Source organism: Daphnia carinata, chromosome 9, assembly GCF_022539665.2.
Source record: "Daphnia carinata strain CSIRO-1 chromosome 9, CSIRO_AGI_Dcar_HiC_V3, whole genome shotgun sequence".
Lineage (NCBI taxonomy): Eukaryota > Metazoa > Arthropoda > Branchiopoda > Diplostraca > Daphniidae > Daphnia > Daphnia carinata.
The window spans coordinates 7,621,610-7,642,006 of record NC_081339.1 but is presented as its reverse complement, the minus strand read 5'-3'; the positions used below and the strand labels follow the sequence as shown (position 1 = coordinate 7,642,006).

The following is a 20,397-nucleotide window of genomic DNA, read 5'->3' as shown; positions in this document are numbered from 1 at the left end:
GTAACTGAAAATTCCTCTTGTTCACAATAACAATAATTAACACATGAAATCATTTGGCTCTACGCATTTTCATAGTTTTCTCGTGCGTCAACACACAAACCGTATCGTCCTCCATCAAACAAGATAACATATTGATCTTATTTGTTATTAACCTGCAAATACTGTTGTCAGCCACTTGGATCTATAGGACATTATTTTTCAAATAAAGGCCTAATGCTTGCACGAGCAACGCTGTTGAAATGTTGAAAGCTCCGATATCGATTCTACCTGATGTGACGTCAGCCGATACTATTATCTTTTATGTGGGCTGAGTAAATATAACCGTCAAATTTTTGTGTGCCTGCACCGACTTGAATGATGCCCATAATCTATTAGACTCAGTTGTGCGCGTTTCACTCTGTTGCATCGAAAAATTCATCACACTACATTTCGAATATGAAACGGCCATTTTTGTTAGTCTTATTTGCTGTGCTGGCTACCTCTCCGTTACTGTACTCCCATGTCATAACTGATTGTGGTAAGAGAGAAATAAAGTCATTTAGTAAATAACTTTTTAAATTATTTAGTCCTCTGTGAAATCTTTTTGGACAACAGAACATTACACAACATGTACCTGTTCTTTTATTTCTGTTGTCTTTATTTCTGAAAGGCGGATCTTACGTTGCATTCAGTGAACAATCAAGGGGCAGTGCTGATATAACACAAGTCCCTGGAGGATCAATTCAATTGTTCATAACGGCCGTGTGCATACAACCACTACCTGTGGGCGTGGTGCTCACTAAACTTATCAGACGGGAGGCGGATGATGTCATCGTTCCGTGTCTCGATGGCTTTGCGGGAAGTTGGTACGTTCACAATTAATTAAACTTGATTGCAAAACACATCATAAAACTAATGATTTCTATCGACTTTCAGCCAAGTTGATCTGTGTGATTTCATGATCCATCATCCAGAATTGATCTCGATTCCAGTGGCCGGGTGCCCGATTCCTCCGGCCAACTATATTTTTAATAGTAACCTGATTTTTAACGAACTTTGGCTGGCTGTTAATGGAAACCTGCAGGTATAAGTGATGTTTGCTTTTCGTCTTAAAAATTAGGGTAATGACAGTTTGCATTGATTAATTTCAGAACGCCACGTACAACATGCGATATGAACTAAAAGTAGAGCAAGAAGTTGTCGGCTGTTTTACCGTACCAATCATCCTCACAACTGGTGGCATTTAAAGACACTTGTGATCGTAGATGTTTTCATTGAAACATTGTACGCAATTAAATTGTAATTACACTATCTGTTTTCATTCTTATCGCCCGGCTGTTTGAAATCTGTGATTGCGGCTGTGAAAAAACTCGCGATTCGCGAAGCAGCGCAAATGTTTGTTTAAAACACACCTCTCAACAAGAAATTGATTTACAGATGATATCGTCTTTCATCATATTTTTCAATGTCACCCATGCATACGATTCATGGTCGGGAATTTGTTTACCCTTGTCCGGAATTCGATCCGATCCTCGACGAATTTCCAAGTTCCAAAATATGATGGATTTCGAAGGAGAAAGACTGGGAGAGATTCATGTTAGCCTTCAAGGAGCGGCAGGAATCAGTTGACATGAGAAATCGCTGATAAATGGATCCACGAAATGTAACCGGTGTTCAATTACTACGAGGTACGAATTGGATTGATACGCTTTGCTGTCACACGTATCCGTGAATTTCGTTAAGACCTAGAGGATCATGTCAATCCTGAAATACCAAGAGCTAAAGACATCGACGTTGAAGACTCCGAACTGGGAACGCAATCGGAAAGGATACTGGGTCAATGTTTGGCCACAAAGTCGAACAGAACATCTAAAAATTATTAATGCGCTCTGTGAAATTTGTGAGTTAAAGCATTGGTCTTGCTATACATAAGACGAGTGTGTGGCAATGAAAATGGGTGAGATGTATTACTATAGTTCAATCGTCGGTGGATTTGAAAAGCTTCAAACTGAGTTCATTGCTTTTTCTTTAAGCTCGTAAGGACTGGACTTTTATGGCCACTGCTAAGTCTGTGCGGACTGCACCATAAACACGATAATAATAGTAAATCAAATAAGATGTTGTGTGTTAAATGCTCTTGTAGGATACCGTGACCACATTAATATAGATGCTGTACAAGTGTTCTATTCAGGGTGGATTGTAGGTTGCGTGTTTCGAGTTATAATTGAAGTTAACGATGTCGGTCTCATGTGGTAGTTCCATATCTAATCAAGGTAAGGAAAGTTTGACACTTTAGACAGATCGTTCGAGAAAGGCCTACGTAGGCCACACGTATGGCGTTCAAATGAACGCTAAACAAACAGTAAGTTATACACTTTGATTGATTTGTAAATAGTACTTGTTGGTGGCTTATTAAATTCCATTCCTCTGTGCGTCATAAATTTGTAAAACAAACAGAAAAATAAAGTTCATGTCAACAAAGTATGGGCGTAATCATATTGAGTGGACTAAAACATTAACCGTACCCAGTGAACACGAGATTATAGGCTGTAGAACAAATCTTGGCATTAAATCAGGGCGAAGAAATCGTATAAAAGCAGAGGAAAATTCAGTGTTCATTCGACTGTTGTTTCTGAACTCGTCACGCACCCAATAACAAAAATGAAATTCTTGATTGTTATCGCAGCTGTTATGGTGGCGGGCGTTTCGTCCAGCGTCCTTAGAGCCCAGGGCCTTACCGACTGTTGTAAGTTTTCCGCACTTTAACTATTGAATTCTTTAAATACTAAATTTACTGAACCATTTTTTTTTCTTTGATAATTAACAAACAAGCTGCTGGTGGTGCTCCAATTAAATTTAATGGACGATTGATCACTCAAACGGTTCCCGTTGTTGGCAGGATGTTCATGGATTTAACGGTAAATATCAAAATATAACCTTGTTTGTTTTTTAAATTGTTTATGTCGATGAAATCGACTGGCCAAAATGAAGTGAAAAGGCATATAGTTGTTTAACAGTGATGTTTCTTAGACCACTACCCTGATCAATGCCACAGTCGAAGACAATCTGCAAATCCGCAAAGTCACTACCCGAGTTGCCGACAACTATGAAGTTCCATGCCTGAACGGCATCTCTGGCACCTGGTAAGTCTGTTACAGATTGCGGTTTAATTCATTGGGCTTCCAAAATAATCATTACGTCATGACTAACTTTATGCATTCATTTTTTACTTTATCACGCAGCACCCTTGAGTTCTGCTCGGCCCTTGCCACTTACCCAGATGCCGTCTGCACCCTCTTCCCTGCTGACGTGCCCTGCTCATGCCCCTTCCTTGCCGATGTCTATGTCAATCCGACCGCTTACGTCACTTTCACTTCCGAATGGCTCGCTATTGAAGGAGGAGTTAACGTAAGCCTAAAACACAACAATTCCATAATATAGAGCCCTTTTTTTATGATTGGTTTCGTAAATTTACTCGCGCAGGGTAACTACATTACTCGCACTGAATTCGTTTCCAACATTGGCACTCCCGAGGAAACCGTCGTGGGTTGCCTTCTTTTGGAGTACGCTTTGGCCGCCGTCTAAGCGCAATCAGGACCTATAGTCTTACGTGTTAACTTTTTGTGAAATGTTAGTAAACTTTATGTGAATAGACGAGATTTCAAAGCTCAAAAGCAATCTGTGCAACTTAAATTGTAGTACATATTGTGTTATTTTATTCACTACTATCTTATAGTGATATGTGTCTTTGTATAAGGTGATACGAATATGGCGTGTAACATCGTAGCATATCAAAATTTCACGCCACGACACAAACGTTAGCAAATGCTGTATCCAGAACTATAAAGCGCATCGTTGGCAACGAAAACAACTGCATCCGTTGGTTAAGGATGCATGAAAGTGCGTGTTATTGCACTCAGCGAGACAAACAGTAAAGTCGGGAAAAATAAGATGTATGTTACGCAAGAGAAACGCTATCTTGTTCACGTAGGCCGTGAATGTATTTTAATATTATGCCCTCAGTCATATCATCTGTTTCATGAATAAGGTTTGAAATATTAGTATGCAGTTTTCTACACTCCTCCCCTTTCTAAAAAATGATCACCTATCCTTCACAATTACGCTACTTTTGTCCTTGTGTTATATCTGCAGGTGAAATTTTAGAGTTAAGGAACGGAAAATTGGAACAGAAAGGTCACCCAACCCCGGTCGTTATTCTTGGAATACAACATACAATTTTCTGACCCATTCTCTTCTCAGGCTCCAACGTGTCATTTGTCTTTTGGAACTTTGCTTCATCTTTTTCTTCAATCACGTTGTCCCAGCTGCTACCTCTGATGCCTAAAGCTGAAACCTAAGCCGTTCACTTTCTTTTTCAGGTAGATTCCTTGGAAACAGAGAATCTATCTACCTTCAATTTCCCTCTCCTGTACCGTAGGCAGCACCGAGTCTACACCGACTCCTGTACCGAATGCAATTCGCTGTTCAGCGTGCAATGTCATGCAGAAAACGTATAGATACGCTAAAGCACAAGCCATTTTACTATTCGGAAAAGCGTTCACTGAGTACGATATACTTGCAGCGTAAATGGAATGAAAGAAAGAACCAGGATTTGTGTATCATTTTATCTTTATTGACATCGTTCTCTTAGCCAGATTAAAAAGGACAAGAGGAAATAGAACTATTCAAAACATACTCTATGCCGTTCACGCGACTTATCTGCGTACACAGTTACCTATGCCCATTCTATAAAACGAACTCCATACAACTCGAGATGTGGAACTAGTTTTATGCCTTTAAGAATTACTGTTATAGAAAAATACTGTATCCCCTTATTTTGCTACGCCATGAAACAAAGTAATTCTAGTACAAAAGCTAACAAGCTTTAGTAAACAACCCGTATGCAGTTCGACGTTCGACATTTGTTTGCCGAAGCAATGTCATTGAATCGAACGTTGTTTTCCTATCAGTATACCGCTAAAACCTCCAGGTAAATTAGAACAAACTAACGATAATGCGATAAGAAAACATGGTGGGTTTTTGAGCATAATATTGACGTCAGTGCTTTAAGGTGTATAAAAGGCAAATGTTTTAGTCAATTATTCACTTTGCAATAGCTTATTGTTCAGTTTGTGTTTCCAAACTCTCCCCCAAAAAATGAAATTCTTGATTGTTGCAGCTCTACTGGTGGCCACCGTTTCGGCCAAGTCCGTAAAAATTAACAGCCTCAGCAACTGCGGTAAGTCCATTTCTTAATTTCACACTCGAGAATTTGCTAAAAGTAGAAAAAATAAGAGGAAATTTTAACCGAGGATTAATATCATGCAGGAGGCGCTGGAGCACCAATTCGTTTCTCTGGAACAATTCTCACCGATCCCGTTCCCGTCCCTGGCAATATGAATATGGATTTGACGGTAATTTAAATCGGGAAAGTCATTGCTCTTATAACCATCGAAGTGCAAACCTTTTTTTTTTAAGACTGTTACCACAGTCGCAGCCAGCGCCGCCGATGGTTTGACGCTTCGTAAAGTCACCACACGCACCACCGACAACTTCCAAGTTCCCTGCTTGAATGGCATCGCTGGTACTTGGTAAGTAATCAACACAATTGGCGAATAAGGTCATAAACATTACTCTTTTTTGTTCTTTCTTAATTTTAAAAAGCACCGTTGATTTCTGCACCGCCATCGACACTTACCCAGAATACGTGTGCTCACTGTTCCCCGCTGATGTTCCATGCTCATGCCCCATCGCTGCTGGTACCTACTACGCTCCGGAGGCTTTCGTTACCTTTGATGCCGTTTGGCTCGGCATCGATGGAGGAGTTGCTGTAAGAAACGAATAATTGCGAAACTTATTTTACTAACGATGAGCATACCTTCTAAATAATGCCCTTTTTTTTCTCTTTTGTTCGTCTAGGGTGACTATGCCACTCGCACGGAAATCGTTTCCGCTCTTGGCGCACCCAACGAGCTCGTCTTGGGCTGCATTGACCTAACCTACACCCTGTCTGCTGCCTAAAATATCTTGACCCGTGTGAACTTCTTTTTGACTATTTTCTTACTTTGATTTTTTTTTTTGCTGCGATGTCCATGAAGAACTGAAATAAATAGTAGATCAAACCAGATTTCCCTGCTCAGCTGAATGGTCAAGAACGCATGGGGCGTTAATGGTATAGTTTACAGTAGAAATTGGGAGAAAAATTTCTACTGTTGTGCTCTGTTACACTAATACTGTTATACAAAACGTGTTCTCAGAGAGCTTAGGGTGCTGTGATTAACAAACTCATCGCACAGAGCGTTTGCATCTGTAAGATTATTTAGCTATCCCGCAAAATATCCAGTGCTTATTTCCAATCCTAAAAATCAATATAATTATTATGATTAAATTTATAGTATTGAAGCGTATGTTAAAATACTGCGAAATATTGGTGCAGTGGGAGTGACAATTCGCGCTTATCTCTACAATATGTATACTTGCTTAGGTAATATTATTCTATAAAATGAAATAAGTTTTAATAAAGGTAAATGCATTGTATTAAGAAACATAAATGACAAAAACCAATAAAGTATGTATACGTGAACAATTTTGTATTCCTCCAAAATCTTCAATCTAGCGATGAACAATTGTGCCTTAGATTTGAAATCAACGAGATCCATGAAGATCGAGTTTTATTTTTCTTGAGATAATAAATTTCTGTAATAGATAGAAGAAACGGTACCGAAATGTTGGAGCGCCAGTACGGTACAGCGCAATCGTGCTACAACTAAATATTCAATATTTAAAAAAAAAACAGCTGCTTTGACGGCAAACGAATAATTTTCCTGGAATCATTATTTAATTTTGAATATAACCTATAATTTGTTATAGAATTTCTACCTTTTTCGTCAAATTGTTGGGCTTGAAAATAAGCCCGACTTTTCCACCTTTCTTGTATTTCTCCAAAATCTTCGATTTAGCAATAATTGTGTTGTAGATTCGAAATCAACGAAGTCACGAAAATTTACTTCCTATTTTTCAAAAGATCAGAAATTTGGGAAAATAAACGGAAAAAAACGTAACATATGTTGGCGCGCTAGCACGGTACAGCGCAGCCGTGCACAATACTCAACGGCTCCCGGTGTTCGCGAAGCTTTCAATAGCCTTGGGGGAAAATAATCAAAAGGCATAACCAAAATTGAACTCTGATTTCGAAGGTATTGATTTTCTCATTAAACCAGCCGTTTTTTAAATAAAAGAAAACAAAGCCCATCCAATTCGAGATGTGGAATCAAATTTTATGCATTTAAGAATTACTGTTATAGAAAAATACTGCAGTCCCTTATTTTTTTACTCTAGGAAATAAAGTTATTCTAGTAATGAAAAAGATAACAAGCTCTAGTAAAAAACCCGTATACAGTTCGACGCTCGGCATTTGTTTACCGAAACGATATCACTGAATTGAACGTATTTTTCATATCAGCACACTGGTAAAACCTCCAGGCAAATTAAAACAAACTAACGATAATGCGATTGGAAAACACAATGGGTTTTTTTGCACAATGTTGCGTCAGTGCCTTGGGTGTATAAATAGTCAATAATTCAATCTGCAATAGCTTATTGCTAAGTTCGTATTTCCACACGACGACAAAAGAAAAATGAAATTCTTGATTGTTGCAGCTCTACTGGTGGCCACAGTTTCGGCCAAGTCCGTAAAAATTAACAGCCTCAACAACTGCGGTAAGCGCATTTCTTAATTTCACAATAGAGAACTTGCCAAAGATAAAAAAATAAGAGGAAATCTTAACCAAGGAATAATATCATGCAGGAGGCCCTGCAGCACCAATTACTTTCTCTGGGACAGTCCTCACCGATCCCGTTCCCGTCCCAGGCGTTATGAATATGGATTTGACGGTAATTTAAATCGAGAAAGTCATTGCTCTTATAACAATCGAAGTTCCTACTTTAAACATTTTTTTCACAGACAGTTACCGGTGTAGCAGCCACCGCTGCCGATGGTTTGACGCTTCGTAAAGTCACCACACGCACCACCGACAACTTCCAAGTTCCCTGCTTGAACGGCATCGATGGTACTTGGTAAGTAATCAACACAATTGGCGAATAAGGTCATAAACATTACTCTTTTTGGTTCTTTCTTAATTTTTAAAAAGCACCGTTGATTTCTGCGACGCCATTGCCACTTACCCAGAATACGTGTGCTCGCTGTTCCCCGCTGATGTTCCATGCTCATGCCCCATCGGTGCTGGTACCTACTACGCTCCAGAGGCTTTCGTTACCTTCGATTCCGTATGGCTCGGCATCGATGGAGGAGTTGCTGTAAGAAACAAATAACTACGGAACTTATATTACAAACGATGAGCGTATCTTCTAAATAATGCCCTTGTTTTTCTCTTTTGTTCGTCTAGGGTGACTATGCCACTCGCATGGAAGTCGTTTCCGCACTTGGCGCCCCCAACGAACTCGTCTTGGGTTGCATTGACGTAACCTACACACTGTCTGCTGCCTAAAATGTTTTGACACGTACAAACTTCTTTTGACTATTTTCTTGCATTGTTTTTTTGGCTCCAATGTCAATGAAGGACAGAAATAAATACTAGAGCAAACCAGATGTTCCTTCTCAGAAGAACGCATAGGGCGTAAATGGTATAATTAACAGTAGAAATTCTTTATTGTGCTCTGCTATACGAATACTGCTATAAATAATGTGTTCACAGAGAGCTTAGGGTAGTGTGATGAACAAGTTCATCATACAGAGCTTTCTCATTTGTAAGCTTATTGAGCTATCCAGAAATGCTACAGTTGGCAGTTCAACTGTTCCTTGATTCATTGTTGAACACCAAATTACAGTATTTACTATAAAGTGGTATTAAAGATTAATGTGATCGTGTGGCCCAATGGATAAGGCGTCGGACTTCTATCCAATGATGACATCCGAAAATTGCGGGTTCGAGTCCCGCCACGATTAATTGAACGATTGGTTTGGAGAACGTTGGTAGTTTAATTTAAGTGATTCAAATTCCGTCAAGAAACGTGGAAGGCAGTGAATAGCTGTGGCGAAACGTTAAGAGTAGTAGGAGGTCGAGGGGAAACGCATGAAGTGAAAATAAATTGTTACTTTTGCTAAACGTGTAAACTAAGTTATCTGTCCTTGAGCAAATGCTGCAAAATATCTACCGCCCGATAAGGGACTTGAACCCTTGACCTCAGGATTAAAAGTCCCGCGCTCTACCGACTGAGCTAACCGGGCGTTGAAATCAAGTTTCAACGGCTGATCTAAATTGGCGTTACGGGTACTAGATGCCTCAGGCAAAGTTTCATTGCAAAAAAAAATTTAAGCCACACAAAATAAGCCCGACAAAATAAACCCGAAAAAATAAGCCCGACAAAATAAGCCCGATTTTTTCTATTTATTCTATAATTTAAAAAAACCTAATTTTGCTTTAGAAAATGCATAATTTCGATTCGAAAATTAACGAAAATCAAGTACACTTTTCTTGGCATTTACGAAACGCCGTATTTTTTATTTCATTGATACATACAGTAACTGCTCATGATAAATAAGTATCTAAAATTTCTTAATAAGTCGGTTTGTAGGAAGGAGAGTAGGTTGCCTTAGGCGCTGGCTTGTAGGCAGGCTTGTAGTCGGCGGAGTAGGCCGGTTTGTAGTCTCCTTCGTACTTGACATCAGCGACGTAACCAGAGTAACCGTCGACGTAATAGTTGACGACCTGGCGACGGCCGTCTGGTAGGACGACGTTGTACTGTCCCTTGGTGTTGTCGCCATTTCGGTTCTCGTTGTGACCAAAATCGACGTAAGCATAGTCGTCCTTTACTCCATAGCCAAATTCATATTGAGCCGGAGCCTGCGAGAAATTAGAGCCCGTTTTAGCTGCAAATTTTGATCGTAGTCTCATGTAAAATGAAAAAATATCGACATACGTATTCGTAGTTGTCTTTGTAATCATTAGACTTGGGTGAAGCGGCGGTGGCCACGACGAAAATAGCAAAAAGAAAAACACCAAGCTACAAACATACGAAACAAAGAGTTAAATTAAAGAATAAAGCTTAGTTGTGGAACACAATCTCTAAAGAAATTACTTGCCTGCATGCTGAGTAGTTGAGGTGAAGTTGCCTAGTAGAAGACTGGTGATTTTTGATCAGTATGTCCGTTCTTTATATACGGAGCAATTAGTCTCATAATGGCCATAACAAAAAGAATGCAATGAATGGGCTAGCCTTTCGGTGCTCTGCGTTGAATGATCCCCTTGTAACAGTTTAGTGAGCAGGGAACATAGCCATCCACACCCCATCATAGCTACATCTAGTACATCTATAGACGTGAAACGAATCACTTTCCCTCAGTCCTGAACCGAAGCATAACGAGCCTTGAAACTGTATGCCGTTCATGTTCATGGAACACGACTGGAACACTTAAAGTGTTTTCATATCCCCTTTCGTTTTCCGATCACCTGAGCAAAAGGAAGGTCAAATCATTACGGTAAAAGCGTTTTCTATAAAGGCACTTTCTGCTTTTTTATATTGTCTCCTTTCAGTATTTCTCCCTATCATTTTAACAGTGCAAAACGCAAAAGCCACATTTGGATCAAACTAGGTTAAGGGGAAGCAGTCATGAAGAACCTATATTTTTTCTACAGCAAACATTTTTTATTTCGTTGCCTTCTGATAATTTTTGTTTCAGCATTTGTATGAAAGAATCAAAGGAATTTTCGTTTATGTGTTTCACTAATTTAAGGGTAAAAATCGATTTGATGATTTGACGATTTGAACAATTTGATTTGTTACGCACATGCCGAACAACACAAAAGACAGCACGAAAGCTGTCTGCTACGTGAGTCGATGCGAAAACATGGCAGTCTCCTTCAGTAATTTTTGCTGCCTTCGACGGCTTTTAATGAATTCGACTTCATGTAGTCGAGCACATCTGTCCGGTTTCAAAAGTAATCTATCTCTCGACAAATTATACCCGTCTAGTCGTCTGGACATAACCACAATTCCCAAGGTAAATCATAGAAAAATATGAAATCTCCCTTGTTGTAATTATTCATTAAGGACATCCAAAACTGATTTCTTCATTTCATTAAAAAAACCATAGGCACCAGAAAGCAAAGATGGAAAATTTAGTGGTTACATACCTATGGGTAAGTTGTGATAGATAGGGTGTTTTTCCTTTTCACTATTAATATCACTACCGATCTACTTGTTGTTCAGATGGGGTTTATTCCCCCCCCCCCTCTGTAGTGCATTTAGTTACATGTAGCTATATAACTATATACATTGACTTTCACATTATTATTTCTAAGCAATGCATTTTTGTTCTCACAGACAAAATTCAGGTAAACTATGTCCGTAGTGGTGGACCTGGTGGACAAAATGTCAATTGTGTCTCAACCAAAACTGAGATACGTTTTCATCTAGCCAGTGCTGATTGGATTCCAGAACCTATTCGTGTCAAGCTTGCAGAAAGAGTGAAGAATCAAATTTCCAAAGAAGGTTATTTCATTGTAAAATCTGAAAGAACCAGATCTCAGCAGTTGAATTTGGCTGACACCCTTGACAAGCTCAGAAATTTGATCCACTCTGTAGCACAAAGCCTTGTGGTGCCTGAAATCTCCCAGGAAACACTGGAAAGGCAACGCAGGCTGTAAGTAGGACTGTAATGTAACACGTAATTAATTTTAGCATTTTTATAATCAGATTTAGTCTTCTATGGAAGGTAGATAGAATAAGATCCAAGTTCAAATTTTATGTAATTGTATTGATACCATATTATCAAACGAAACTGAAACGATTATAAAATGCAACGATTATTTCAGGCGCGAAAGGGCAGCACGGGAGCGTCTAAGGGAGAAGCGGGTACATTCGATGACCAAGCAAGGACGCCAAGCACCTACTCTCGATTCGTAAACAATTTTGGTCATACCACTCTTCGACAACAGTAAATACACAAACAGGAAAAGAAAAGCAACAATCCTTAATAATCGGTCTTTCAAATGCACTGTCGAAAACAAATCACTGATTTACGTCGGACGTCGTCTATAGAATTGAAACACAACCAACGCATCCATCACAATCTGCCAACACATCTCTTTTATCTAGCAACTTTAATTTCATTATAAATACCGCCTGTAATCACAACAAAAAAAAACGTACATTTTGAAAATCGGAAAAAAGCTCGGCCTTTAAATTCAAAAGGCAGATTATACTTTATGTGGATAATGGAGTTTTGAGTTCATTCTCAAAGATCGGTACTATCTCCCGCCGCACCTATAGATGTTGCAGAAACGTTGCTCCGGGGCTTGACAGGGGGGACAGGTGGCTGCGGGCGTGGAGCCGGACGGGGAAGAGTTCCTCCAACGTTGACTGGTTGAGCGACAACTTCCTCGTCTCCAGTTAATGCTTCAGATTTGGATGACGATGTATTATTATTATTGTTACTTTCCACGTTTCCGTTTCCGGACGGATGCGATAACCTTTCCGGTTTAGGGGGACGTTCTGGTTTAATCACTTCACCTAGACGTGTTAAAAAAATTAGATGCGATAGGGTAGATTGAGGAAATGCATGTCTACCATGGGGCACAGAAGGGGCTACATCGTCCGAGTCCGCATACTGTATATCCGGATGATCGGAAGAATTGAGCGTCAAACCCGGGTTGCTATTAGTAACTTCTACAATTGAAACTTGCTGTTTGTTAACAGAAAACGAATGAACACGCTCCAATACTGCAGGCCCATGACTTCTAATTTCGTTCGGGTTACAAGCTTCCGGGGATAAATTGGCTGAAGCTGAAGTACTCCCAGCTGAGCCTGTTTTACGATACCACTAAGTTGCAAAAGCATATCTTTTTTTTTTACTCGTAAAATACCGTAAATGGTTTACCTTGTAATTTAATAATCGAAGGCCTTTCTGGTACGCTAGGCTTGGGTTTCTCTGCATCAAATTTGGTCCGATCTAACGGCGTAGGTGGTTGGAATCCTCCGAACATGGAAACAGCATTCGGATGAGGTGTCGGGTTTATGTTGATGACATTGTCGAAAGAAGAAATTCTTTTATGCGAAGGGACATAAGGCTTCCGCAGTTCAACGGTCTCTTCATCGCTTTTGGCAGGTCCAGCATAAGCAGGTATTTGTCTTACGGAACCCTGACGTTTCAAGTCGTTTTCGATTGCTTCGAATCCGATCGGTGCAAGTACATTGGACTGGGATTGACTAGAGAAACTAACGCGCTCAACCATCGGATTCAACGATGGTCGTGGTGCAAGAACGGGTTTCTTCTCAGATACTGGCAATGCGGAAAGACGTTTCGTATCAGGCCCTGTAGGCGGAAGCATGGGCTTATCTGAAGCCACAGAACGTTCGGGCAGAACAGGAGTACTGTCACATATACTTTTTTTTTCTTCTTTCTCTGGTGTCTTCGCATGCGGTAAGGTTTTCGTGTGGGGTGAGTTAGCCTGATTAGGCGGCTCTGGTGCAGGTATTTTCTTCCTCCGGGAAATGGGTCTCGGACTTTCAGCTTTCGCCAAACTAAAAATCGATAGTATGATGTAACAGGCAAACAAAACATTGGAGTTCGATAACCTTACTTGTCATATGCGTAGTTGCTGGGCGTAGGATGCCGCAGTTCAACCAATCCTTCAGTGCTTCCCGTACGCTGATGAGTTCTTTTCACTTCCTTCGAATCGTGCTCATCTGTCGTGAAGAAAAAAATTAGCCCAAGGCTATAAACATAGCTTTAATTTGCTTGAGTTAGAAAGTTACCTCGCTCGACGAAACCTCCATTCGAGGGTGAAGGCGGCTGAAGCAATCCCGAGTACAGGGTTTTCGAATAGGTCACGTAAAAATCAATCTGCAAAGTAGAAAAGCGTCGTTGCAAAGAATGATATTTGTACGTTTTTATAGCGCATTCACCTCTCCAGGAAAGAAACGATCGGCGAACATGATAAGATGTTCAATCACCGCCGCGTGCGTATTGGCCAATGACATGTTCAAGCTTAGGGTATCATTGCTATTGTTCTGCAAAAAAAACGGAGAGTAACAGGAATGAAACACTACTAAATGTACAATCAAATACCGGTGACCAGAGTAGACTGGGGGCCAAAACAATAGCTAAATTCTGCGACGTCATTTTATTATGCTCGTGGCGACGACTAAGTTCATGAAAGAACTTAATCAAATAACGAATGTTGTTCCAACGACTTTCCGGCAATTTATCAATTACCTGAAACACACAAGAAAACGTTTGTGCTTTATTTCAAAGATATAAAAATGAAAGCTGTTTATTTTTAACCTCGCCTAGAGCGTTGAGACGCGTTTCTTGATCGGGGCTCTTGACGGCATTGACCCAGTCATCATACAATGCAAGGGTAAATAATGGATCGGGTAGTTCGCGCAAGTAGGATTTTAAAATCCCCGCAACAATGTGGACATCGTGAAGTTCCAACGCAAATCCAAGATCTGCTAAATTAGCATCGAGGGCAGCCTAAACATTTACACATTTTAGCATTAAACTAATTTCTAAGTGTGACTACTTTAAAAGACATTAGCTTACTCTAAATTTTCTGACTTTGGATGCCCCTCCTGCTATGCGAAATATTCCCTCTTCATCAACTCCGGTTTCATATAATGTGATAACACAAATCTCGATGGGATGTGCAATCGTTCGGCCAGAAACGCGTAGATGTTCCTCCAAATCAAATCCAAACACTCGTTTCTGAATGTGCGCCTTCCACTTACTCTCCAACAATGGAATGTGTTCATCCAATACTTTCAAAGCAGCAAGATGGTAATTGACGTTGAGATTCGGCGAAGTGCAGAATCACCTGCGATTCAAAATTATTACAATTATTATTCTTTTCTAGTTTTAAAAATTTGATCCAATTGATGAATTGTTAAATTTAATCCAATTGTAATATTAAATGACAAAATGAAAACCTTAGCGAAGTCAGATTCCTGGGCCAAAAGAGAGTAAATATCTGCTGCCAGTCCGTCACGATTCATTTCTACTTTTAATTGTGCCTCTTCCAGTTCCTCTTTAATTCCATCCACCTTGGCAACACTTCCTCCACTGATGGCTTGCTTTTGTGCGTTTCGGTACCTTTGAAAAAGACATTTTCAACAAACTGCCTGTGCTTTATTTTGTAAGTCTTGATGTAATTAACCTCGTTCTTGCAGAATCCATATCCAGGATGAGTTTATTTAGGTTACGTCTCGCCTTGGCGATGTTGGCGGCTTCATTTTCAACCTGACTCAGAGGCTCGACAACATTTTTCTCAACATCAACTTCATGGAGAAGCATCTCTGTTCCTATCTTGTTCCCCATTTGGCCACAATCTGTCAGCAAGTCTCTGAGGATGGATTTTTCTCCTATGAATAAATTCAAATAAAGTTTTTGCATTGGATAACTTTTTCATTCAAAATTTAATACCTAAAAGCCCCCCACACTCAATCATAGTGTGTCCAATAGCAGATTCAGGGATCTTCTTCAATCTTTTATCCACCTGTGTCCCTTCATTTTCTGAAATAAACAACCAGAAATTGATCAAATGAAAATTATAGTTTAATGAAAAACCACACTTACTAGAAAGTACACTGTTGATTTTTCTTGACATTGTTCCACATGTTTGTTTGAGCACTTCTACATGTTTTTCAGCTGATTGGACATCTTCGGTCAAGACCTCTGACTGTTCAGCTCTATTTAAAAAAAGCCACTTATCATTTTCATTAGCACACTTGGTTGTTTGTTATGATAAGTAAACTTAGCTATTAGTCCCCTACTTCCTTTAATTAAATTGTCTTCAACAAGATATTTCCTGTTGTTTGACTAAGTAGTAGCTTTTAAACCAAGGAATAAAAATTGGTTGCAACAACAGTTGTATAGCCCAGTTTTAGTATGTTATTGACTTCATAAATAGGGGAAAGTTTATCTGAATTGCTTCACTCATACTCAAACACACATGGTAAAAGGCCATAGAAAAAGATGATAAATTATCCAACAGAGAATTTAGAAGCAAACAAATGTTCTTTGTCTCTTAGGGTTTCTTTTTACCTGGAAACAGTTTGATCCACCAGCTGCTTTACGCGGAAAAAATTTTTCTTCATTTTTAAAGCACTATGTGAAGTTTGCAAAAAGCCAAGCCACTGTGTATCCAAAAGCCTATGCGAAGTAAGTGTCAAATCGACACTTGCTCTCGGCTGATGGCCAGACGCGAAGGCAAGAACATCAAAATTTCTACCTTGTTAGTGCCTCTTTTTACTGACTTTAAAAACACCTTGAGGAGGAGAACGATCGACTGCTTGATAACGAAGCACTAAACTCGGCTCATGTTGCGAGTTTCCCTAATCAGCTCATGCACACACAATCACAATTCAGATATGTACTTCACCAAAATCTGTCTAGCAATAAACTGTTTTCTCGCCCTAACAGGCCAGCCAGCAGCCGATCCCAAATGTCCCTGCCCCCTCTTTGTAATACGGGGTGTTTGAAGACACTTCTCTTCTGTTTCCGGTTTAGCTAGAGATGAAAGGAGAAAGGACCGACTGACTCTTCTCTCGGTTTAGCTTTTTGGTTGCTGTGGCCTGGCTTTAACTGAAACAACAGGATGGAGAAAACTGACTGCTCGTCTATTTTTATTATGTTTACCGCACTATAAAAACTGTTCAACGGCAGTAGATTGGTGAAATGCTTTGCAAATTGTCTTTGAAAAACGTACATTTTTTTTTCGCAAATCGCATTATACTGGTCTCCGATTATTGTAATCTCAAACAAAAACCGATTTTCGCTCAAACAGCGAATCAGGAAACCCAGGCTATTGAAGACTTTATCTCACTAACCATGTTTCCCTCTCAGACTGCCTTCCAACTCAGGAGAGATAATTCGGTGCACATCCGATTAGCAATGTGGTGTATAGCTTCGGCAAAGCACTGCACCCTTGGGTTCACTCTATCGATTTGTGGCAATAGCCACAATTACCACCATAAAGTTTTTCAAGGTTTCCGTCTCCTATTTTTCCTCAACGGATATACATGATCACATGCACTTCTCGGCATCAGCTTCGGACTGTTATTGTACCTACCATACGATCGAGGGCAATGTCTTATATTGCCTTTTAATTTAAGCGAAAGTATTGCGCATTTCGGATCTTGCTATCATTTGTCGTGTGAAAAGCTATGCGCGTCTTGTTGTGTGAAAGTCTATAGCGCCGCCACGGACTCGGTTTCCATTAATGGCAGTCTTTTCGAAAATGTGTACTCGTGTGTAAAGGACCACACACGATTTAAAACCAATTTCCAAATTATGAGAGCTTGTTTACAAATTAACCTGGTATGAAAGTTCAATCTCTGCAATTGATAGTACTTAATTTTTAGCATATTAAATGCTATAAAATTACGAGAATTTTCACCAAAAACTTGACCCAAGTCCCGAATCCAATTCAAAGAAAACAGTACAGGGTGGTGAGTGTACCTGAGGAGTTGCTCCATTCATCTGGTTTAAATTCTTCTACTTAAGATATCCATTTCGCCATAACAAGTACAGCACTTGAGCAATGAGAAATAGAGCTTGAATCTTATCCTGCAGTAGTTGCACCCATCTTCGCATTTTATCGCAGCTGCGCTAAAAGGTAAGTTGGAAAGCATTTAAGTAACACAAACGTTGACTATATTCCAGGAAACCACATCCACTTAGGTTGATAAAGAAGGAGAGGACTTCGTCGTTATATCAGGGATTGCTCCAGTGTCGATAAGGATACTGCGTTTGGCTTCGAAAAAGTCTCGAAACCAGTTTATGTGTTCCTTTTTCTGTGCCACAGTTAAGTAAGGGTTTTTACTCAAACCAACGACGACAAGCTCCATAAAATGGCGCACTGGTCCTCGCCTTGGACACCATGGCTTCAAATGGGGTTCCAAAAATACATGCTCGTGGAATCCGACTTGAGCTTCTTCATCCAAACCTGATCGTCAATAAACTGTTAGTACGTTTTTAAACCATGGTATGCAAAACTCGAATACCTTGCTCATTATCAATAGGGAACTGCCACACTTTTCCTTGCTTGGTCCATTGGATCATTTGCTGGAAACCATTGGCAGGCGGATGTGTAACGGCAAGTTCAAGTTCTTTCTCATACAGCGTATCCCAAGTCGCCAACCCGGAACCTGCCGAAGATTCTTCTATGAAATGCGCTTTACTAAATATCCCACTTGGTTGGGCACCATATATATCTTCAATTTTTCTGCAACCCAAATTGATGTTAGTCTGTGTGAAAATATAGTTTCCTTTAAAAACAAGACAACTTACACTGGAGCTAGCTTGGGTGCTGGAGGTTTGTTTTTTGGCTTCTTGGCATCTACTTTTAAGGTGTTCAATAAACTGTTAAGATCTTCTGTTTTCTGTTTGTTTGGTTTGAATGGCTCTAATCTGGCCCTTTCACTTTCATCTGCTACAGCCTCAAGTTTCTCAATTAGACTGTTTTTCAATGCTTCCTTTTCTCTGCTTAATATATTTGAAACATCTTCCACTGCCTGCAGCATTTCAGGTTCTGTGAAAATCGACTAGATTAGTGTACCACATGCATCATTATATGACAAATTGCAAATATTAAGGAAAAAAAATAACTTACCTATTTTAGTGTTAACGATCTGTCGTTTAACAGGTTTAGCAGGTTTAGCCCTAATTTTTGGTGTTGCTAAAGACAATTTAGATTCCGTAGGATATTCTTTTTGTGTAGTCTAAAAGCAAACTAAATTAAAATCAACCATGTAAACCTAACTTCAACTTAATACCTTGCTCATAGATTCCAACAACATGTTTAATTTAGCTTTAGCTTCTTTTTGTTTAGCTTCTTTCAATTCTGCCTTGTTCTTTTTTTCTGCGACGACTTTCTTCGACTCATCTTGGTCTTCATTCGCGTTCAATGTTCTTGTAAAGCACAAATTTCTAGCTAGTATTTCATTTCTTTTTACGCTGTACAATGAGAAAATTACATGGCATACAAAAGCATTTCTAAACCAAAGAACCAATACAAATTACCTAAAGGCTCGCCGCAATAACATTTTTGTGTTTCGTATGGAAGTCGCCATTGATTTAGGAAACATGCACCATTGTCAAATCTATCCCAATTCTAGGCAAAAACGCATGAGAATTAAATTTTGATTGGTTTAATTTAAATTGATTTTGAACTTTGAAGATTGAAAAGAAACTGATTAAGGAATGAGGAAATATCCAAGAAAACAGGTATGAAGAATCAAGCTCTGAAATACCAACCACAGAACACTCAGGCAGGCATATTATGAAGAGCTGGTTGCCCTATATTATTTTCAAACTAAAAACAACAGTGATTAGCAGATAACAACGTGCATGTCGACAAAGAGTTCTTACTAAAGATGATGTATAGCCAAGCAATGCCCCTACGCTTTTTGTATTTACAGAACAATAGCAGTTGCTTCGACAGTGGATGTGTGTTACATCCTGGGACGAGTGTCCTCTACAGCTAGCTTTAACAAGAAGCATGCTGTTAACGTTTAGTTCCGTTTCGTTAGCACTGTACACCAAGGAAGAGCCAGCGGCTTCACTGCTCCGGTGTTGTGTGATGATGAGATGACTTCTATATCAGTCTCATGCGATGTCGCCATCAGTAAAGTAGCAAAAACCTGTCCCAATCATTCCGTCATAGTAATACAACATATAGAAGCCGTAGAAAGAAACTTAAGAATATCAGTACTTAAATGAAAATTTTCATTCTGTTCACATCACTGCCCATCGTGTGTTAGTTTTACTACATTATGCAAAACGTCTACATAGTGAATCGTGCTGTTCTTTTTGCTGCTCTGCTGGTAACGTACATGTTTTCTTCTTCCAGCTTCATTTCAATTCTTAGGGATGTACCCAAAACCAAGTGCCAATCAAAGATTCCTCTAACGTGACATTGTCAATTTTCGATTTAGCTATTCTTGCCTTCTCTATTGTTGTCCTCGCAATGGAGGATGACTCGACGAAGAGGAAGCTTGGAACGATCAAAGAACGATATGCCCAGTAAGAGAAACGACATTGATTACCAGCCTATTAACCCTCGAATTGTTTTTCTCGGGGTCGGTAAGCCGCAGATAGAGCCAAAAATTAGACACGAAATACCCAATGTCAGACCTTACCGTTACGACCGAACATATTCGCAGCAACAAGCTGTTAACACAGGCCATACTCACGAGGAAGGCGTCGACTATCTGCACGATCCCGATGCGTATTACTCTGATGGCAACCCTGATGATTGTAACGAAGGTTTGTTTGGATTTCGTTAAGCGCAGCTATTTATAAAAATTGTCACAAGTTTCTACCGGCTATATTAGTTACCTTCGATGAAAAGAAGAAGAAGATATGGAAAGCCAGTTTTATTTTGGGTTCAATCGGCC

The 20,397-nt window shown here is 39.6% G+C and overlaps 8 protein-coding genes and 2 non-coding genes across 10 annotated transcripts; 6 read left to right on the top strand and 4 right to left on the bottom strand.

Moving 5' to 3' along the window:
* The first annotated feature begins 376 nt into the window (after positions 1-376).
* LOC130700826 (uncharacterized) lies at positions 377-1,306 on the top strand. Its single transcript, XM_057522815.1, has 4 exons — positions 377-517; positions 650-845; positions 916-1,063; positions 1,131-1,306. The coding sequence occupies exons 1-4, from the start codon at positions 436-438 to the stop codon at positions 1,224-1,226; spliced, it is 522 nt and encodes a 173-aa protein (XP_057378798.1). The 5' UTR covers positions 377-435; the 3' UTR covers positions 1,227-1,306.
* Positions 1,307-2,578: 1,272 nt separating this feature from the next.
* Positions 2,579-3,653, top strand: LOC130700756 (uncharacterized). Its single transcript, XM_057522738.2, has 5 exons — positions 2,579-2,725; positions 2,812-2,897; positions 3,010-3,122; positions 3,222-3,387; positions 3,463-3,653. The coding sequence occupies exons 1-5, from the start codon at positions 2,641-2,643 to the stop codon at positions 3,562-3,564; spliced, it is 552 nt and encodes a 183-aa protein (XP_057378721.1). The 5' UTR covers positions 2,579-2,640; the 3' UTR covers positions 3,565-3,653.
* A 1,407-nt stretch (positions 3,654-5,060) lies between these two features.
* Positions 5,061-6,101, top strand: LOC130700758 (ganglioside GM2 activator-like). The gene is made up of 5 exons (XM_057522739.2): positions 5,061-5,218; positions 5,308-5,393; positions 5,458-5,570; positions 5,644-5,809; positions 5,899-6,101. The coding sequence occupies exons 1-5, from the start codon at positions 5,137-5,139 to the stop codon at positions 5,998-6,000; spliced, it is 549 nt and encodes a 182-aa protein (XP_057378722.1). The 5' UTR covers positions 5,061-5,136; the 3' UTR covers positions 6,001-6,101.
* A 1,474-nt stretch (positions 6,102-7,575) lies between these two features.
* On the top strand, positions 7,576-8,547 carry LOC130700759 (ganglioside GM2 activator-like). Its single transcript, XM_057522740.2, has 5 exons — positions 7,576-7,698; positions 7,787-7,872; positions 7,943-8,055; positions 8,130-8,295; positions 8,385-8,547. The coding sequence occupies exons 1-5, from the start codon at positions 7,617-7,619 to the stop codon at positions 8,484-8,486; spliced, it is 549 nt and encodes a 182-aa protein (XP_057378723.1). The 5' UTR covers positions 7,576-7,616; the 3' UTR covers positions 8,487-8,547.
* A 312-nt stretch (positions 8,548-8,859) lies between these two features.
* Positions 8,860-8,944, top strand: Trnar-ucu (transfer RNA arginine (anticodon UCU)). Its single transcript is given in 2 exon segments — positions 8,860-8,896; positions 8,909-8,944. It is a non-coding gene; the product is annotated as a tRNA-Arg (tRNA).
* Positions 8,945-9,153: 209 nt separating this feature from the next.
* Trnak-uuu (transfer RNA lysine (anticodon UUU)) lies at positions 9,154-9,226 on the bottom strand. Its single transcript has one exon. It is a non-coding gene; the product is annotated as a tRNA-Lys (tRNA).
* Positions 9,227-9,463: 237 nt separating this feature from the next.
* LOC130700762 (pro-resilin-like) lies at positions 9,464-10,157 on the bottom strand. The gene is made up of 3 exons (XM_057522743.2): positions 10,082-10,157; positions 9,919-10,002; positions 9,464-9,842 (listed from the first exon to the last, which is right to left on the bottom strand). The coding sequence occupies exons 1-3, from the start codon at positions 10,085-10,087 to the stop codon at positions 9,555-9,557; spliced, it is 378 nt and encodes a 125-aa protein (XP_057378726.1). The 5' UTR covers positions 10,088-10,157; the 3' UTR covers positions 9,464-9,554.
* Positions 10,158-10,803: 646 nt separating this feature from the next.
* LOC130700755 (large ribosomal subunit protein mL62-like) lies at positions 10,804-11,961 on the top strand. The gene is made up of 4 exons (XM_057522737.2): positions 10,804-10,999; positions 11,093-11,138; positions 11,323-11,641; positions 11,814-11,961. The coding sequence occupies exons 1-4, from the start codon at positions 10,847-10,849 to the stop codon at positions 11,902-11,904; spliced, it is 609 nt and encodes a 202-aa protein (XP_057378720.1). The 5' UTR covers positions 10,804-10,846; the 3' UTR covers positions 11,905-11,961.
* Positions 11,962-12,112: 151 nt separating this feature from the next.
* LOC130700764 (rho GTPase-activating protein 44-like) lies at positions 12,113-16,456 on the bottom strand. The gene is given in 15 exon segments (XM_057522745.2): positions 12,113-12,510; positions 12,568-12,804; positions 12,878-13,521; positions 13,581-13,686; positions 13,756-13,843; positions 13,906-14,010; positions 14,069-14,215; positions 14,285-14,476; positions 14,546-14,782; positions 14,784-14,816; positions 14,929-15,091; positions 15,156-15,360; positions 15,422-15,511; positions 15,575-15,687; positions 16,043-16,456. Coding segments are annotated over 15 exon segments (2,688 nt in total). The 5' UTR covers positions 16,096-16,456; the 3' UTR covers positions 12,113-12,235.
* A 1,174-nt stretch (positions 16,457-17,630) lies between these two features.
* Positions 17,631-19,126, bottom strand: LOC130700744 (small ribosomal subunit protein mS31). Its single transcript, XM_057522726.2, has 6 exons — positions 19,022-19,126; positions 18,775-18,955; positions 18,612-18,720; positions 18,290-18,530; positions 18,004-18,224; positions 17,631-17,945 (listed from the first exon to the last, which is right to left on the bottom strand). The coding sequence occupies exons 1-6, from the start codon at positions 19,084-19,086 to the stop codon at positions 17,677-17,679; spliced, it is 1,086 nt and encodes a 361-aa protein (XP_057378709.1). The 5' UTR covers positions 19,087-19,126; the 3' UTR covers positions 17,631-17,676.
* Positions 19,127-20,397: the final 1,271 nt, after the last annotated feature.

Excerpts from the sequence above, each read along its gene's own strand:
- LOC130700756 (XM_057522738.2), top strand. The coding sequence starts at position 2,641 with ATGAAATTCTTGATTGTTATCGCAGCTGTTATGGTGGCGGGCGTTTCG. Across the intron at positions 2,898-3,009 it reads GGATGTTCATGGATTTAACG|ACCACTACCCTGATCAATGC; the intron begins GTAAATATCAAA and ends GATGTTTCTTAG. Across the intron at positions 3,388-3,462 it reads CTATTGAAGGAGGAGTTAAC|GGTAACTACATTACTCGCAC; the intron begins GTAAGCCTAAAA and ends TTACTCGCGCAG.
- LOC130700758 (XM_057522739.2), top strand. The coding sequence starts at position 5,137 with ATGAAATTCTTGATTGTTGCAGCTCTACTGGTGGCCACCGTTTCGGCC. Across the intron at positions 5,219-5,307 it reads TAACAGCCTCAGCAACTGCG|GAGGCGCTGGAGCACCAATT; the intron begins GTAAGTCCATTT and ends AATATCATGCAG. Across the intron at positions 5,394-5,457 it reads ATATGAATATGGATTTGACG|ACTGTTACCACAGTCGCAGC; the intron begins GTAATTTAAATC and ends TTTTTTTTTAAG.
- LOC130700762 (XM_057522743.2), bottom strand. Across the intron at positions 9,843-9,918 it reads ACAAAGACAACTACGAATAC|GCTCCGGCTCAATATGAATT; the intron begins GTATGTCGATAT and ends AATTTCTCGCAG.
- LOC130700759 (XM_057522740.2), top strand. The coding sequence starts at position 7,617 with ATGAAATTCTTGATTGTTGCAGCTCTACTGGTGGCCACAGTTTCGGCC. Across the intron at positions 7,873-7,942 it reads TTATGAATATGGATTTGACG|ACAGTTACCGGTGTAGCAGC; the intron begins GTAATTTAAATC and ends TTTTTTTCACAG. Across the intron at positions 8,296-8,384 it reads GCATCGATGGAGGAGTTGCT|GGTGACTATGCCACTCGCAT; the intron begins GTAAGAAACAAA and ends TTGTTCGTCTAG.
- LOC130700744 (XM_057522726.2), bottom strand. The coding sequence starts at position 19,086 with ATGTTTCCTAAATCAATGGCGACTTCCATACGAAACACAAAAATGTTA. Across the intron at positions 18,225-18,289 it reads GCACCCAAGCTAGCTCCAGT|AAAAATTGAAGATATATATG; the intron begins GTAAGTTGTCTT and ends TTTGGGTTGCAG. Across the intron at positions 17,946-18,003 it reads CCCTATTGATAATGAGCAAG|GTTTGGATGAAGAAGCTCAA; the intron begins GTATTCGAGTTT and ends ATTGACGATCAG.
- LOC130700755 (XM_057522737.2), top strand. The coding sequence starts at position 10,847 with ATGGCAGTCTCCTTCAGTAATTTTTGCTGCCTTCGACGGCTTTTAATG. Across the intron at positions 11,000-11,092 it reads ACATAACCACAATTCCCAAG|GCACCAGAAAGCAAAGATGG; the intron begins GTAAATCATAGA and ends AAAAAACCATAG. Across the intron at positions 11,642-11,813 it reads CTGGAAAGGCAACGCAGGCT|GCGCGAAAGGGCAGCACGGG; the intron begins GTAAGTAGGACT and ends CGATTATTTCAG.
- LOC130700826 (XM_057522815.1), top strand. The coding sequence starts at position 436 with ATGAAACGGCCATTTTTGTTAGTCTTATTTGCTGTGCTGGCTACCTCT. Across the intron at positions 846-915 it reads GATGGCTTTGCGGGAAGTTG|CCAAGTTGATCTGTGTGATT; the intron begins GTACGTTCACAA and ends ATCGACTTTCAG. Across the intron at positions 1,064-1,130 it reads CTGTTAATGGAAACCTGCAG|AACGCCACGTACAACATGCG; the intron begins GTATAAGTGATG and ends GATTAATTTCAG.